This window comes from Gorilla gorilla, chromosome 5, assembly GCF_029281585.2.
Source record: "Gorilla gorilla gorilla isolate KB3781 chromosome 5, NHGRI_mGorGor1-v2.1_pri, whole genome shotgun sequence".
NCBI classification, from domain to species: Eukaryota; Metazoa; Chordata; class Mammalia; order Primates; family Hominidae; genus Gorilla; species Gorilla gorilla.
This window is the reverse complement of record NC_073229.2, coordinates 173,810,832-173,828,080: the sequence shown is the minus strand read 5'-3', so window position 1 is coordinate 173,828,080 and position 17,249 is coordinate 173,810,832. Positions and strand designations below refer to the sequence as shown.

Here is a 17,249-nt window from a genome sequence, read left to right as displayed (position 1 = left end):
TAGAGATTGAGAATGGAGGAAGCCCTGTGCAGTACATATCTGTAAGTCATGAAATAGCATCATTTTCCTTGTCTGGTCGTATTAAAACGGTGATTAAAAAAATCAAGAAAATAAAATCCCACTAGCAGTGTGTCCGAGAATCTTTGTTTACCTCCTCCCTATTGTTATGTCATGACATGGAGCCCAGCTGGGGAATTCTGAATACTAGGTTCTAAAACAGGATTTGTCATAAACGAATTGCTTGATCCTGGACATTCACCTCTAAAATAGACACCTGACCTCGGTGTGTATGTGAGTGTGGTGAAAATCAAATGGGAGGGAAAGTGAGCAAGCACCTGAACAAGGTACAGAGGCGCGCGAGGTAGTACTATAATACCATCTATACCAAGGTCTATACTATCCCTGGTCTCCGCCGCGTCCGCTGGGAGGAGGCGGTGCCAGAATGCGCACGCGCGCCCCCGGGCCCGGCCACACCCTCTTCCGCCGCTCCCGCCCAGCGACCTCGCTCCCGGGGCGTCGCCCAGCGTGCGCCAGAGTCGCCGAGGTCGTCCCCGGCACCGGAAGTGACCCTGGCGGGTTTGTCTTCAAATTCTCGGCGAGCAGGAGCCGCGCCGGCAGGTGGTGTTGACGATTGAACTGGGCAGTACTGGGGCCGTGAGCGGAGAGCAAAGTGGGCTGGACTGGGTCAGGCCCTCCTTCCTCGCTGCCGGGACCTCCACTCGGCCAATCCCCTGTGCCTGGCGTTGGGCGGTTTCCCGAGGAGGTTGGGCCGCCGCAGGTGAGTTTTCACTCTGGCGGTGCTCTGGGGACCCCCGATTTTCCAGGGCCGGGCTGGTGAGGGACTCGGGGGGCCCACAGCGAGAACCCGCCGCGCAACCCTCCGTGAGCCTGCCTGTGCCTGAGCTGAGGTCTTAGGTCCTTGCTGTTGTCCACGATAACTTGGCTTAGGTGACAGTCCCCCTACCTGAGGAATCCTGTCAGGCAGAGGACTTTTCGGGGGCTCCTGTCGATCCCATCTTTTGATCTGTGTCGTTAGCGAAGTCACCAGCCGAGTGTTTTTAGTTCTTCGATTTTTCGACTGGTTCTCTCCCGAACCCCCACCCCGAAACCCTCACAGGTAAAAATCCCGATGGCCATGACATTGGGAGGCAACTTCTTTTCTTAAAATTTGTTAGGTTCGAGTGATATTGTTGGGGATGTTATTTCTTATTTATTCTAGAGCCCGGCGTCCTCTGGAAGGCCTGTGGGCCTTTTGGTTTAGAGTTGGTACCTTTTAGAAAAGTTTTCCCTCGAAACAGTTGTTTCATACAAATGTGATGACAAAGTTAGAGATAAACGTAGATCCTGAAGTGCCTTACAGTGGATAATCTCAAGCTCTTATTTAATCAAAAATAGTTTCCTGTTATAACCGCGAAGGGCCGCTTTTATATTAGTTACTAACTTCCAACAGCACAGTGATGCTCTTTTCTCTTGAAAGCACTAATTTACGTCTTCCTCTTTGAAATTAGACCTCTAGTTATTGCTGAAAACATTCCCGATGTTTTAGAATAGGTGCAGTAGATCTTTGTCACGTAATCACAATGATAATCACCTTAGTAGATGTTAAGACAGATTCTTGAAATGTTTTTACGGGCTTAAATGTCTCAGTATAAAGCCCTATTTTCTTTTCCAAAAGAGCTGGGTTTTGTTCTTTTTTTTTTTTTTTTTTTTTTGAGACGGAGTCTTGCTCTGTCGCCAGGCTGGAGTGCAGTGGCGCAATCTCGGCCCACTGCAACCTCCGCCTCCCGGGTTCAAGCGATTCCCCTGCCTCAGCCTCCTGAGTAGCTGGGACTACAGGCGCGCTCCACCACGCGCGGCAAATTTTTTTGTATTTTAGTAGAGATGGGGTTTCACCATGTTGGCCAGGCTGGTCTCGATTTCCAGACATTGTGATCCGCCCGCCTAGGCCTCCCAAAGTGTTGGGATTACAGACGTGAGCCACTGCGCCCGGCCGGTTTTTGTTCTTATACCAAGAAATAGGAGCAAAACTTTGTTTTTGTATTAACATTAACAAATTGTGGCCTGTAAATACCTTTAAAAAAAAAAACACCAACTTTCCAACATTCCTAGACTATGAAAAGCTATATAAAGCTTCTTTATAGCGTTGGTTATTCAAGAAGCGTTTACATTTTTATAGGTAATAGGCATGCTATGTAGTCCACAAGGGATTCTCCACCTCATTTTGAAACTGGTATCAAGATGCTGACAAATATTGAGGATTAGAGAATCTTGTTGAATTCACTCTATTAACAACATTGTTGAATTTCTGTTAACAATAGTTTGGGTTTTTTTAGCCACTTGACTGTTTAAAAAAGATAGTATTATCACATAAATATGGTCAGTGTTGATAACATGATAAATAGCTTTTGCTTGTGGCGTTTATCGATAGGGCTTGAATATGACTTTTAAATTACGTTTTAATAATTATACTCACTGATTTGTTTGTTTAGGGTAAACTGAAAGTTTACTGTACAAATAGAGTGGACTTTATATGTACTTTTTTTCTGAACAGGTTGCTTTTTGGTGTTTTTAAAAAATAGTGGTAACTTTCTTGTGCTTAAGTATTTATCATATGATGGTTATAAAGGTAAGAAAAATGTATGCCATGCTGTAATTGGTCATGGGTCATTCATTTACTGTGCTTATTCGTAATCATCAGTGGCTGACTGTAAATTAGCGTGTGGTTTCTTTCATATCCCAGAGATGAACATTCTGAAAATTGCTTACCAATGTATGGCCACTTTTGAAGTCATATACACTTGCTTTACTGAAATGCCTTCAGGAAGATGCATGATTGGGCTTCGTGATCTTTTTGTTTTAGGAAGTAAATTTTACAGATAGGTATTTAAAAAACATTTTCAGGCTTCCAACATTGCTGCTGATTTTTTAGTCTGTGTTTAATAATATTCTATGTTTGTCTTCTCTTACTAAGCAAAGAAAACCCACCTAGAATAAATAAGGTGATATCCCTTCTATTAAACTTCAAGGATTTCAAGGTCTAATTCTGTCTTATTTTTGTCTTCAGCGCAATTCCTTGCAACTTAGTGGTGTTCCTTTAATATTTCTTGAATGAATGACCCATGCACGTTATGTTAAAAAAAACTGCAAATAAGTGGAGCCCAGCCTGAGTCCTTTAAAAATTAAATGGGTAAGGTATCCTCTTTAGGTGTGAAATAGGCAGGGCCCTGTATTTGTTGTTTAGAGAGAGAATAAGAATCTTAGAACTCAGATATTTTGATATTTTGCCTGTTCTTTTTCAGTCTCTGTGATCACTTCTTTTTCCTAATCCTAGAGGAGAAAAAAAAAACTTTCTCTGTGGAGACACAGCACTGCATCACATACTATATTGCTAGAAAATTTGCTGTAAAATTGCGATTTCAGTATTTTTAAAAATTTGATTCTGTCATTTGAGTTAAAATTTCACATTGCATCTTGCTTACTCTAAGTAAGTTAATTTAGTCATTAGCTAACTCATAAATACTCAAGGCACGTAAGCAAAAGGGTGGTTCTGTTAGAATAATGTAAAGGAAAAACTTGCTGTGAATAAAGCAGGCATAGTGTATGGTTATCCTTCTCTCTAATAATCTGTGTAACCAAGAGCCTGAATTTTGGGGCAATCTCATCTTTATAAGTGTTCTATTAATGTTGAACCAATAGATTGTGTTTATAGTTCATAGTGCTTACACTGAGTCAGTCAGCTTTTTTTCTTTCTTTTTTTTTTTTGTTTTTTGTTTTTTGTTTTTTGAGATGGAGTCTTGCTCTGTCGCCCAGGCCGGAGTGCAGTGGCACGATCTTGGCTCACTGCAAGCTCTGCCTCCCGGTTCATGCCATTCTCCTGCCTCAGCCTCCTGAGTAGCTGGGACTACAGGCGCCCGCCACCATGCCCGGCTAATTTTTTGTATTTTTAGTAGAGACGGGGTTTCACTGTGTTAGCCAGGATGGTCTCGATCTGACCTGGTGATCTGCCTGCCTCGGCCTCCCAAAGTGCTGGGATTACAGGCGTGAGCCACTGCGCCTGGCCAGCTTTTTATTTCAAATGGATTCAATTCTTCAAATATTGCCAGATATTGTGCTTAATACAGCCAGTTTCTAGTCTTCCTGCAGTGGAATTTTAGCAATGATAAAGATATATTGTTGAAAATTGGGATAATTTCATAAATTTACAGTTGTGACATTCATTTGAGAAGGATGTTTTGGGCTTAGAGAGTAATAAGGGAATGGGGAAAATTATTTTCGGCTAACAATTAGGGAACTAAGTGCTTTAATACTATTTTCTGCAAGCACATTGTTTCTTTGATAATCAGGGATTTTTCAAGTCATTTGTTAATGTGGCCTTGGATTAGACTTTACATTCATGTTTGTTAGAAAATATCAATTCATTGGTTTCTAAAGAATTTTGTCTGACTAGAAATAGTTCAAAACATGGAACCTTTAAAGAAGGCTTGGAGGGACTTGTATGAGTTTTGGGCCGTTGAATCATGGCCCTCAAGAAGAAAACGAGGACCACCTATATATAAGTAACAACTTAATTTAAATTTATTTTTATTTTATTTTATTTTATTTTTTTGATACAGAGCCTTACTCTCTTACCCAGGCTAGAGTGCAGTGGTGTGATCACAGCTCATTGCAGCTTTGACCTCCTGGGCTCGGGTGATCCTCCCACCTCAACCTCCTGGTAGCTGGGACTACAGGTGCGCCCTATCATGCCCAGCTAATTTTTTGTATTTTTTGTAGAGACAGGGTTTCTCTATGTTGGCCAGGCTGGTCTTGAACTCCTGGGCTCAAGCAATCCTCCCACCTTGGCACCCCAAAGTACTAGGATTACAGGCGTGAACCACCATGCCTGACTATTTTAGATTTTTTTAGTGGGAAAATGGGAAGAAAGATCTCCAGGAAGACTATTAAGGAAAAGAGGGAGAGAGGGAAAAGACATGAAAGGCTTTTGACATCCAAGCTCATCTAGAACAACTATATACTTTTAGCAGCGGGCCCCAATTATACTTTTCTAACACTCTTGCCCAGACTAGGTGTCTCTGTAGGGCATGGATGGCTTCAGGGCAGAAGTAATCACACAAGAATCAAGCTGTAATCCCAGCTTGGAAGGGATGAGCTGAGGATCAAGGAATGTGACCATGCTGAGGGTCAGGAACTGGACAAGGTTACGAACTCTCGGTAGTTACAACAAAAACCTGGCCAGGCATGGTGGCTCACGCCTGTAATCCTAGCACTTTGGGAGGCTAAGGTGGGCTGATCGCTTGAGCCCAGGAGTTCAAGACCAGCCTGGACAACATGGTGAAATCCCCATCTCTACAAAACATACCAAAAAAAAAAAAAAAAAAAAATTAGCTGGGTGTGGTGGTACACATCTGTGGTCCCAGCTACTCAGGATCAGTTGAGCCCAGAAGATCAAGGCTGCAGTGAGCTGTGATGGCACCACTGCACTCCAGCCTGGGCTACAGAGTGAGACCCTGTCTCAAAAAAAAAAAAAAGGACAACAACTAGGCAGTATTCAGTCATTCAAAGATTCATTGAGATCTACATTTGAGGACACGGTTCTAGGTGCTAGAGATATATCAGTAAATAACAGAGAGATATGGTCCTTGGCCTTTAGGCTTTTATTAAGATAGAATATGATCAGTGGTCATGAATCCAGGGAGGCAAGATTTAGGTGATAGGATTTTATTCCTTTTCTTTTGGAGCTCAGATGCCCAGTCTTGAGTTACTCATAGACCTTAGTTCATAGCTATATTGCTTCATAACAGATTATCCCAAAACTTGGTGACTTAAAACAACAGACATTTATTATCTCTCTCACTGTTTCACTGGGTCAGAAATTTGGGCATGACTTAGCTGGTTGCCTTAGATTCAGGGTGTTTCTCAGAGCTGTGATCAGGTATTGGCCAGGCTTGTAGTCATCTCAAGGCTCTAGTGAGGAAAGATTCACTTCTGATCTGACTCACATGGTTGTTGGCAGGATTCAGTTCCTCAGGGGCTGGTGGACTGAGGGTCTCAGTTCCTCACTGGTTGTTGGCCTGGATCCTGCCTCAGCTCTTTGCCACATGAGCCTCTGCCCAGGCAGCTCACTGCGTGGAGCTGGTATTCCATTTGAGTGGGGCCAGCAAGAGACAGCAAGCAAGATGCAAGTCATAGTCTAATCTCAGAAATGGTATTATGTTATTTGTTACAGGCACACATTCAAGGGGTAGTAATTATATAAGGGTACGGATACCAAGAGGCAAAGGTCATTGAGTGCCATCTTAGAGGCTCCCTGTGATTATCCATGGATATAAGGCCCTTCTTTTGTTATATTTATTTTTTGTTTCTCTCCTACTTGTCATAAGCAATTTCTCCACTCACATATTTTCCTCCTCACCTTCCATAGACTCTCTAATATATTTAAGGTACTTTCTTGGATATGTATGCATCCTTTAAAAATGAGTATTTTATATAGCATATGTATTTTTAATTTATAAAATGACATTGGGATTTAGATCTTGTTCTATGTCTGAGACCTTTTTTTTAGCCAACCCTGTATTTTGATGATCCATCCATGTTGCTATATGTAAATTTTATTCATTGCTTCTGTCTGCTACATGGTACCATGTGGTCTGTATCCACCATATTTCCCCTAGCAGGGAATAAATAGATTGACTCTACTTGATTTCTCAAAGATTTCTGTCATTAATGTCCAAAACCAAGTTCCTTTGTGGATCTGTGTGAGACTTTCTCTGGAAGATTTACACAAGAGTGGGATTGCTGGGTCATGGGATGTATATATACATATATATGTGTGTGTGTATGTGTGTGTGTATATACATATACATGCATACATAATTTCCCCAAGTACTGCCAGATTGCACTCCAAAATGACTATGTCAGTTTATTCCTGCAAATTGATGTAAAGGTTTCCTTTTTCCCAAATCCTTGCCAATACTTAGTATCATTGCTTTTTTGAGTCTGGTAAATAAAAGAGGTCTCTCGGCCAGGCACATAGGCTCATGCCTGTAATCCCAGCACCTTGGGAGGCCCAGGTGGGCGGATCACAAGGTCAAGAGATTGAGACCATCCTGGCCAACATGGTGAAACCCCATCTCTACTAAAAATACAAAAATTAGCTGGGCGTGGTGGTGAGCGCCTGTAGTCCTAGCTACTCGGGAGGCTGAGGCAGGAGAATTGCTTGAACCTGGGAGGCAGAGGTTGCAGTGAGCCGAGATCACACCACTGCACTCCAGCCTGGGCAACAGAGTGAGACTCTGTCTCCAAAAAAATAAAAAATAAAAGAATAAAAAGAGGTTTCTCATGGCTTCAGTTTGTATTTATTGGTCACTCCTGTCTGTGCTTGTTAGCTGTTTGGGTTTCCCTTCTGTGAATTGTCGTTTATGCTCTGTCCTCATTTTCTTGTGAGGTACTTTTGTCCATTAATGTGAAGAATTACAATGATAGATTTTCTGATCTTAAGTCATCCATGCATTTCTGGGATAAACCCTTCTTGATCATGCGGTGTGTGTGTTGATGCATTGTAGGTAAACTAATATTAGGATTTCCATGTTCATAAGTGAAATGGGTCTTGTGTTCTTATTCAGTTGAGATGATTTCAGCCACATAAAAAAGAGTTGCTCAGCTTTTCTCTTGTTTTCTGGATCAACTTTTATGTGCTTGGAATTATTTCTGTTTAGAAGTTTGGTTAAAAAAAAAACCCCGAGGCAGGCCGGGCGCTGTGGCTCACGCCTGTAATCCCAGCACTCTGGGAGGCCGAGGCGGGTAGATCCTGAGGTCAGGAGATTAAGACCATCCTGGCTAACATGGTGAAACCCCATCTGTACTAAAAATACAAAAAATTAGCCGGGCGTGGTGGCGGGCGCCTGTAGTCCCAGCTACTCGGGAGGCTAAGGCAGGAGAATGGCATGAACCTGGGAGGCGGAGCTTGCAGTAAGCTGAGATCATGCCACCGCACTCCAGCCTGGGTGACAGAGTGAGACTCCATCTCAAAAAAAAAAAACAAACCCGAGGCCAGACCAGGTACGGTGGCTCACACCTGTAATCCCAGCACTTTGGGAGGCCGAGGCGGGCAGATCACCCGAGATCGGGAGTTCGAGACCAGCGTGACCAAAATGGAGAAACCCTGTCTCTACTAAAAATACAAAATTAGCCAGGCGTGGTGGCACATGCCTGTAATCCCAGCTACTCAGGAGCCTGAGTCAGGAGAATTGCTTGAACCCGAGAGGCGGAAGTTGTGGTGAGCCGAGATTGCACCATTGCACTCCAGCCTGGGAAACAAGAGCAAAACTCCATCTCAAAAAAAACAAAAACAACAACAACAACAACAAAAATACCCGAGGCCAGGCATGGTGGCTCACGCCTGTAATCCCAGCACTTTGGGAGGCCGAGGCGGGCGGATCACGAGGTCCCAAGATCGAGACCAACCTGGCCAACATGGTGAAACCCTATCTCTACTAAAATACAAAAATTTAGCCGGGCGTGGTGGATGCATGGCTGTAGTCCCAGCCAATCTGGAAGCTGAGGCAGGGGAATCGCTTGAACCCGGGAGGCAGAGGTTGCAGTGAGCCGAGATTGCGCCACTGCACTCCAGCCTGGCAACACAGTAAGACTCCATCTCAAAAAAACAAAAACAAAACCCAAAAAAACCCAAAAAAAACCCCACCATACTTACAGAAATCATCTGGGCCTGGAGCTTTTTTGTCTTTTTTTGATGTTTTCTTGAGACACAGTCTCACTCTGTCTCTGTTGCCCAGGCTGGAGTACAGTGGCACTATCTCAGTTTACTGCAGCTTTGACCTCCCCAGGCTCAGGTAATCCTCCCACCTCAGCCTCCTGAGTAGCTGGGACTACAGGCACACACCACCATGCTCTGCTAATTTTTGTATTTTTTGTAGAGATGGGGTTTTGCCGTGTTGCCCAGGCTGGTCTTGAACTCCTAGGTTAAAAGGTTGGATTAGGTTCTCATATATAGAAAGTTTCATGGCAGACACATTTAACATTTATTGAAGACCTACTATTTGTCAAGTAGTATGCTTAGTACTTTAAATAGCCATTTATTGTTTATAGCATAACTCCTGAAAGTAGTTGCTATGGTAGTTCCACAGATATTAAAACAGGCTTAGAAAAAAGTTAAGGGACTTGATTAAGGTGGCACAATTATAATTCTAGCCAAGATTTTTCTAACTTCAAAATACATACGCCTTCTGCTAATCCACACTGCTTCAAAAAATGTATCTAATATTCACTATTTATTCTGCAGATGTTTAATAAAATGTGTGTCATTGCAAGGATCATATAGTCTCACACCTTTCAGATGCAAATCCTACTGTCAGATAACAGTCTACTAGAGATAAGACATATATAGAAACTATAATTTGAAGTAGACAAGTGTCTTGGGATGAAAGTCACAATAAAGTGCAAGGGGACTTTAGAGGAGGGAGAGTTTAGTTTGAACTGAGGAGTTCAGGGGGTAGACATACTAGGAAAACTGCCATCTGAGTTGGGCTTTGAGAAATAGGGAGGGTTTGAATGTGGGAACTTTTTTAAAACAATGTTTTAAATTTTTTTTAATTTTTTTTTTATTTTTTGAGACAGAGTCTCATGCTGTTGCCAGGCTGGAGTGCTGTGGTGCGATCTCGGCTCACTGCAGCCTCCGACTCCCTGGTTCAAGTGATTCTCCTGCCTCAGCCTCCTGAGTAGCTGTGATTACAGGCACGTGCCACCATGCCCAGCTAATTTTTGTATTTTTAGTAGAGACCGAGTTTCACCATGTTGGCCAGGATAGTCTTGATCTCCTGACCTCGTGATCCACCCACCTCAGCCTCCCAAAGTGTTGGGATTACAGGTGTGAGCCACCGCACCTGGCCTGTTTTTTGTTTTGTTTTGTTTTGTTAAACAGAGTCTTGCTCCATCTCCCAGGCTGGAGTACAGTGGCGCGATCTTGGCCTACTGCAACCTCTGCTACCCTGGTTCAAGCAATTCTTGTGTCTCAGCCTCCCAAGTAGCTGGGACTATAGGCATGTGCCACCACGCCCAGCTAGTTTTTACATTTTAGTAGAGACAGGATTTCGCCATATTGGCCAGGCTGGTCTTGAACTCCTGGCCTGAAGTGAGCTGCCTGCCTTAGCCTCCTAAATAAAATATTTCTTTGAGGCCGGGCACGGTGGCTCATGCCTGTAATCCCAGCACTTTGGGAGGCCAAGGTGGGCAGATCACCTGAGGTCAGGAGTTCGAGACCAGCCTGGCCAACATGGTGAAACCCCGTCTCTACCAAAATACAAAAAAAATTAGCTGGGCATGACGGTGGGTGCCTGTAATCCCAACTACTTGGGAGGCTGAGGTGGGAGAATTGCTTGAACCCGGGAGGCAGAGGTTGCAGTGAGCCGAGATCATGCCATTGCGCTCCAGCCGGGGCCACAGAGCGAGACTCCGTCTCAAAAAAAAAAAAAACAAAAAAACTTTCTTTGAAGGAGTGAAATAGCATGAGCACACATATAGAGATGGGAAGTGTGGTATGTGTGATTGTTTCTTGAGGGAGCCCTGGAAAGTATTTTTTAATAACTATACTTATTTTTAAGAGACATGTAAACCTAAAGTGTTTCTTTTTTTCTTCTTTTTAGCTTACAGTTGAACATGAGTCTTCTTATGATTAGTGAGAATGTAAAATTGGCTCGTGAATATGCATTGCTGGGAAACTATGACTCTGCAATGGTCTATTATCAGGGAGTTCTTGACCAAATGAACAAGTATCTGTACTCAGTCAAAGATACATACCTCCAGCAGAAATGGCAACAGGTGAGAATAATGGCTGCTGTATGTTTTAATGGCTTAAGTACTCGGAAGAGAAAATTTAGATCAGATGTCAATGCTGTATGTAGTTACATGTTAAGACTGTATGACTACCGAGCACAGTACACAGTGGCTCACTCCTGTAGTCCTAGCACTTTGGAAAGCCAAAGCAGAAGGATCACTTGAGGCCAGGAGTTCAAGTCCAGCCTAGACAACATAGCAAGACTTCATCTCTACAAAAATAAAAAAATTAGCCAGATGTGGTGGTGTGTGCCTGTAGTCCTAGCTACTAGGGAGGTTGAGGTGGGAGGATCACTTGAGCCTGGGAGATTGAGGCTGCAGTGAGCTATGCTTGTACCACTACACTCCAGCCTGGGCAACAGAGCTAGTCCTTGTCTCAAAAATAAAAAACAAAACAAAACATGAGTATGTGAGTTATTACACAGATTTCTATACAATATTACTTGAAACTTTATTATATTAATAATAATCCACTTTCACCATCAGCAGTATTATGAGTTCTACTTAATTCTAATTGCTGGAATCTAATAAGAGGGGTTTTTTTTGTTTTTTTTTTTTTCCTCGAGACAGAGTTTTGCTCTTGTCATCCAGGGTGGAGTGCAGTGGCACGATCTCGGCTCACTGCAACCTTCACCTCCCAGGTTCAAGCCTCCCGAGTAGCTGGGATTACAGGCGCCTGCCTCCACACCCAGCTAATTTTTGTATTTTTGGTAGAGACGGGCTTTCACCATGTTGGCCAGGCTGGTGTCGAACTCCTGACCTCAGGTGATCTGCCCACCTTGACCTCCCAAAGTGCTGCGATTACAGGCGTGAGCCACCACGCCTAGCCAAGAGTTTTTTAAAACAATGGTTTTGACATTTTTCGATCAGATTTTTACTTCGTAAAAATAGAGTAGACTTTATTAAGCCATTGTCGAAACTGTAAATGGCTTGTGAATCTCACAGGTACCATATTTTTTAAAAAACTTTTTGAGAGAGGGTCTTGCTCTCTTGCCCAGGAGGGAGTGCAGTCTCTACAGCCTTGACCTCCCAGGCTCAAACAGTCCTCCCACCTCAGCCTCCTGAGTGGGTGGAACCACAGGTGTGCCCCACTGTGACCTGCTAATTTTTAAATTTTTGGTAGAGATGGGATCTCCCTATGTTTGCCAGGCTGGTCTCAAACTCTTAGGCTAAAGTGATCCTTCCACCTCAGCCTCCCTAAGTGCTGGGATTACAGGTGTGAGCCACCATGCCTGGCCTCATATTCCTTGTATAATAGAACTTTATGAAGCAGATTATGTTGAATCCTATTGAGAAACTTCAGTTACTGAGGACTAACAGAAATTTAAAATTGGAAATTGTAGAACTTACAGGTCCAGTGGAGGGTGGTATTTATAACAAGGCTCAACTATGTCAAAGAGGAAAAAAATGTTAAGAAAATAAGTCTTGCGGGGTATGGTGGCTCACGCCTGTAATCCCAGCACTTTGGGAGACTGAGGTGGGCAGATCACCTGAGGTCAGGAGTTCGAGACCAGCCTGACCAACATGGTGAAACCCCATCTCTACTAAAATACAAAAAAATTAGCTGGGTATAGTGGCGGTCATCTGTAATGTCAGCTACTTGGGAGGCTGAGGTGGGAGAGTCACTTGATATCAGAAGGCGGAGGTTGCAGTGAGCCGAGATCGCACCATTGCACTCCCGCCTGGCAACAGAGCAAGACTCTGTCTCAAAAAAAAAAAAAATGAAAGTAATAGTCTTTTTGAGGTGGTCTTCTAGATAGAATATTATACCTCAGATTCTGCTGAGCTGCTTTTTAAATATTGTTCAATATTTGTCCTTAATTTTTTTGAGAGAAACAGCCCATCTCTTTGAACTTCATCTATTTTCCTATATCTGTCCCTCCATATCCTTTACCATATCCATATAATTACCAGAAGGGGCAACTATTTTATTTTATTTATCTTTTATTTATTTATTTTTTACAGACATGGCATCTCACTATGTTGTTCAGGCTGGTCTTGAACTCCTGGGATCAAATGATCCTCTTGGCTCCGCCTCCCAAATTCCTAGGATTATAGGCATGAGTCACCATGCTTGGCCTAGAAAATATTTTATTTCATAAGGAGTCTTAAGTTTGTCAGTGAAGGACTTTTTAGATCTTTTGTTGTTAGGCCAAAGACTTTTACTTAAGTCTAAGCTTTTGTTTAAAGGTACTTAAGATTAAATCATTTAAGTTATAAAGCAAAACATTATCATCTTAAATTTCATTTCAATATTATATATATATAGTTTTATTTTTATTTTTATTTTTTACCATTTTCTGGTTTGTTTTCTTTTGAGATGGAGTTTCTCACTTGTTGCCCAGGCTGGAGTGCAATGGCGCGGTCTCAGCTCACTGCAACCTCCACCTCCCGGGTTCAAGCGATTCTTCTGCCTCAGACTCCCGAGTAGCTGGGATTACAGGAGCCCACCACCACACCCAGCTAATTTTTGTATTTTTAGTAGAGACGGGGTTTCACCATGTAGCCAGCTGGTCTCAAACTCCTGACCTCAGGTGATCTGCTTGCCTCGGCCTCCCAAAGTGCTGGGATTGCAGGCATAAGCCACCATGCCTGGCCTACCATTTTCTTATTGTGGTAAAATATACATAACACTTTACTGTTTTTTGTTTGTTTGTTTGTTTTGAGACGGAGTCTCACTCTGTTGCCCAGGCTGTAGTGCAGTGGCGCAATCTCGGCTCATTGCAACCTCTGCCTCCTGGAGTCAAGTGATTCTCCTGCCTCAGCCTCCCGAGTAGCTGGAATTACAGGTGTGTGCCACCACACCCAGCTAATTTTTTTGTACTTTTAGTAGAGACGGGGTTTTTGCCATGTTGGCCAGGCTGGTCTGGAACTCCTGACCTCAGGTGATCTGCCCTGCTCAGCCTCCCAAAGTACTGAGATTACAGATGTGAGCCACTGCACTTGGCCTTGGCCATTTTTAAGTATACAGTTCAGTGGCATTAAATACATATATAATGTACAACCATCACCATATATAGTTTTTAGGCTGAGTTAAGACCCATTACTATAATACAGTTGAATCAAAACTATATATAGGTTTTTGAGGGTTTTTTGGAGGCAGAGTCTTGGTCTGTTCCCCAGGCTGGAGTATGGTGGTGCAATCATGGCTCACTGCAGCCTTAACTTCCCAGGCTCAAGCAATCCTCCCACCCAGCCTCCAGAGTAGCTGGGGCCACAGGCACAAACCAACATGCCTGGCTTATATTTTTTTTAGAGATGGGTTATTGTTATGTTGCCCAAGATTAGTTTTTAAATTGCGTCAAGATTCCTTTTCTCTTTTATTTTTGAGGTGGAGCCTTACTCTCAAAACTAGGGCCATTTTACTGCATTCCAGACTGGATGACAGAATGAGACCCTGTCTCTAAAAAATATTTGAAAAAAAAAAAAGACTGCTTTTAAAAAAATACCTTGGTTGCATATGAATTGAGACCTATTTTAGTCTGTAGGTTGTGACCCATTAGCCATAAAATTAGTATATTCTGATCAGTGTTGTATTGATTTTTTGGAAATTATTTACTGATATATAATAGTTGTACATATCTTGGGCATACACATTATATTTTGATTCCTGTATACAATATCTAATGATCAAATCAGGGTAATTGGGATTAATCAGCATTTAAAAAGTTAATTAAACAGAATAAAAATTATCAAAGTAGGTCTGGGCATGGTGGCTCACACCTGTAATCCCAGCACTTTGAGAAGCTGAGGTGAGAGGATGGCTTGAACCCAGGAGTTTGAGGTTATGGTGAGCTATGATCGTGCCACTGTAGTACAGCCTGGGCAACAGAATGAAACCTTGTCTCTAAAACATAAAAATAAAAGTTTGACAAAAATGAAACTTTCACAAGTTTGTGCTTTGATGGTTTTTTTTTCCCCCTTGGGCTCAAGCAATTCTCTCACCTCAGCCTCTAAAGTAGGCAGGACTACAGGCATGGGCCACCATGCCCAGCTAATTATTCTTGTAGAACTTTAAAGTTATGCCTAACTTTTCAATTTGTTATGCAATTTATTTTATTTTATTTTATTTTATTTTATTTTATTTTTTTGAGATGGAGTCTTGCTCTGTTGCCCAGGCAGGAGTGCAATGGCGCGATCTCGGCTCACTGCAACTTCCGCCTCCTGGGTTCAAGTGATTGTTGTGGCTCGGCCTCCCAAGTAGCTGAGATTCCAGGTGCCCACCACCACACCCAGCTAATTTTTGTATTTTTAATAGAGATGGGGTTTCAACATGTTGGCCAGGCTGGTCTTGAATGCCTGACCTCAGGTGATCTGCCCTCCTTGGCCTCCCAAAGTGTTGAGATTACAGGTGTGAGCCACTGTGCCTGGCCTGTTATGCAATTTATTTATTTATTTATTTATTTGAGCCGGAGTTTCACTCTTGTTGCCCAGGCTGGAGTGCAATGGTGCAATCTCCAGCTCGCCGCGACCTCCGCCTCCCAGGTTCAAGCGATTCTCCTGCCTCAGCCTCCCGAGTAGCTGGGATTACATGCATGTGCCACCACACCCGGCTATGCAATTTAAATAAGAATATAAATTAGTAGTATGATTTAGTTAGCCTGGATTTTTTTTTTATTTTTTATTTTTTTTTAGACAGATTCTTGCTATGTTGCCCAGGCTGGAGTGCAGTGGCGTGATCTTGGCTTTCTGCAACCTCCACCTCCTGGGCTCAAGAGATTCCCCTGCCTCAGCCTCCCAGGTAGCTGGGCCTGTAGGCGCCTGTCCCCATGCCTGGCTAACTTTTTGTATTTTTAGTAGAGATGGGGTTTTTACCATGTTGGCCAGGCTTGTCTCAAACTCCTGAGCTCAAGTGATCCATCTGCCTCAGCCTCCCTAAAGTGCTGGGATTACAGGCGTGGATGTTTCCTATCCTGGATGTTTTAATTCATTTTATCAGAATTAATTTTGCAATTGAGGGCCGGGCGCGTTGGCTCACGCCTGTAATCCCAGCATTTTGGGAGGCCTAGGCGGGTGGATCACGAGGTCAGGAGATCAAGACCATCCTGGCTAACATGGTGAAACCCTGTCTCTACTAAAAATACACAAAATTAGCCAGGCGTGGTGGTGGGCGCCTGTAGTCCCAGCTACTCGGGAGGCTGAGGCAGGAGAATGGCCTGAACCCAGGAAGCAGAGCTTGCAATGAGCCAAGAGTGATCACGCCACTGCACTCCAGCCTGGGCGACAGAGTGAGACTCCATCTCCAAAAAAAAAAAAAAAAAAAAAAAATTGCAATTGAAAACATAAATTTAATAAACTGTTATTAACATTTTGATAGAATATCTCGATGTGGTTTACTGGATATCTGATATCAAAATGGAGTTTTGTAACATCTCTAGTAAATGGCCCTCATTTAATTTTGACAGTGATATATTATAGAAATTTAAACATCCATCTTCTTCTTTGAAATCAGGTTTGGCAGGAAATAAATGTGGAAGCTAAACATGTTAAAGATATCATGAAAACACTAGAGAGCTTTAAACTAGACAGCACTCCCTTGAAAGCGGCACAGCATGACCTTCCAGCTTCTGAGGGAGAAGTCTGGTCCATGCCTGTACCTGTTGAACGAAGGTAAGTGGAAACCTTTTAAGAAACCAGTTATCCCAAGAAGCCTATAGCATTGATTATATCTAGGAGGAGGATGGGGTGGCTGAGAGACAGGAATGGGAGGGAGTTTTCTTTACTGAACGTTCTCTCTTTTATAACTCACTGGTCTTGAACCTTGTGCCTTTTTGACCTATTTCAAAAAATAGGATTTAGGTAGGAATAATTTTAAAATATGCTTTTGTGAATGACCTTACAGTGGTAGAGACAGTGTTATCTTGTGGAAGGAGAATGGGGTTAGGAATTGAAATATCCAAGCTCTGTGTCTGTCTTTGCCACTCTCTGTAGCTTTGGGAAAATAATAGAACCTTTTTAGGCCTCAGATTTTTCTTTTTTTTCTTTTTTTTTTTTTTTAGACAGAGTCTCACTCTGTCACGAGGCTGGAGTGCAGTGGCACGATCTCAGCTCGCTGCAATCTCCGCCTCCCGGGTTCAAGTGACTTCCCTGCCTCAGCCTCCTGAGCAGCTGGGACTACAGGCACACACCACCTGTATTTTAGTAGACATGGGGTTTCACCATGTTGGCCAGGCTGGTCTCGTTCTCCTTACCTCGTGATCCACCTGCCTCAGCCTCCCAAGGTGCTGGGATTACAGGCCTGAGCCACCGTGCCCAGCCAGGCCTCAGATTTTTCTTACGCAAAGAGAGGAAGTTAGACTAACAGTGGTTCTCAAACAGGGATCACAGAATACTTCTTTTCATCAAGCTATAATGAAAAATGGAAAATTTTTCTAAATTTGCTAAAATTGAAAAAATGGGCT

General features: G+C 43.0%; 1 protein-coding gene across 6 annotated transcripts in view; it reads left to right on the top strand.

Moving 5' to 3' along the window:
* The first annotated feature begins 220 nt into the window (after nucleotides 1-220).
* KATNA1 (katanin catalytic subunit A1) overlaps nucleotides 221-17,249 on the top strand; it is a 54,345-nt gene continuing 37,316 nt past the window's right edge. Inside the window, exons 1-3 of one of the 6 annotated variants that reach the window (XM_055390823.2) lie at nucleotides 221-344; nucleotides 10,659-10,833; nucleotides 16,301-16,458. In XM_055390823.2, the coding sequence (XP_055246798.1) occupies nucleotides 10,672-10,833; nucleotides 16,301-16,458 (320 nt within the window). In that variant the 5' untranslated portion in view covers nucleotides 221-344; nucleotides 10,659-10,671. The other 5 variants (XM_031012180.3, XM_031012184.2, XM_055390822.2 and 2 more) reach the window with 5 other exon arrangements.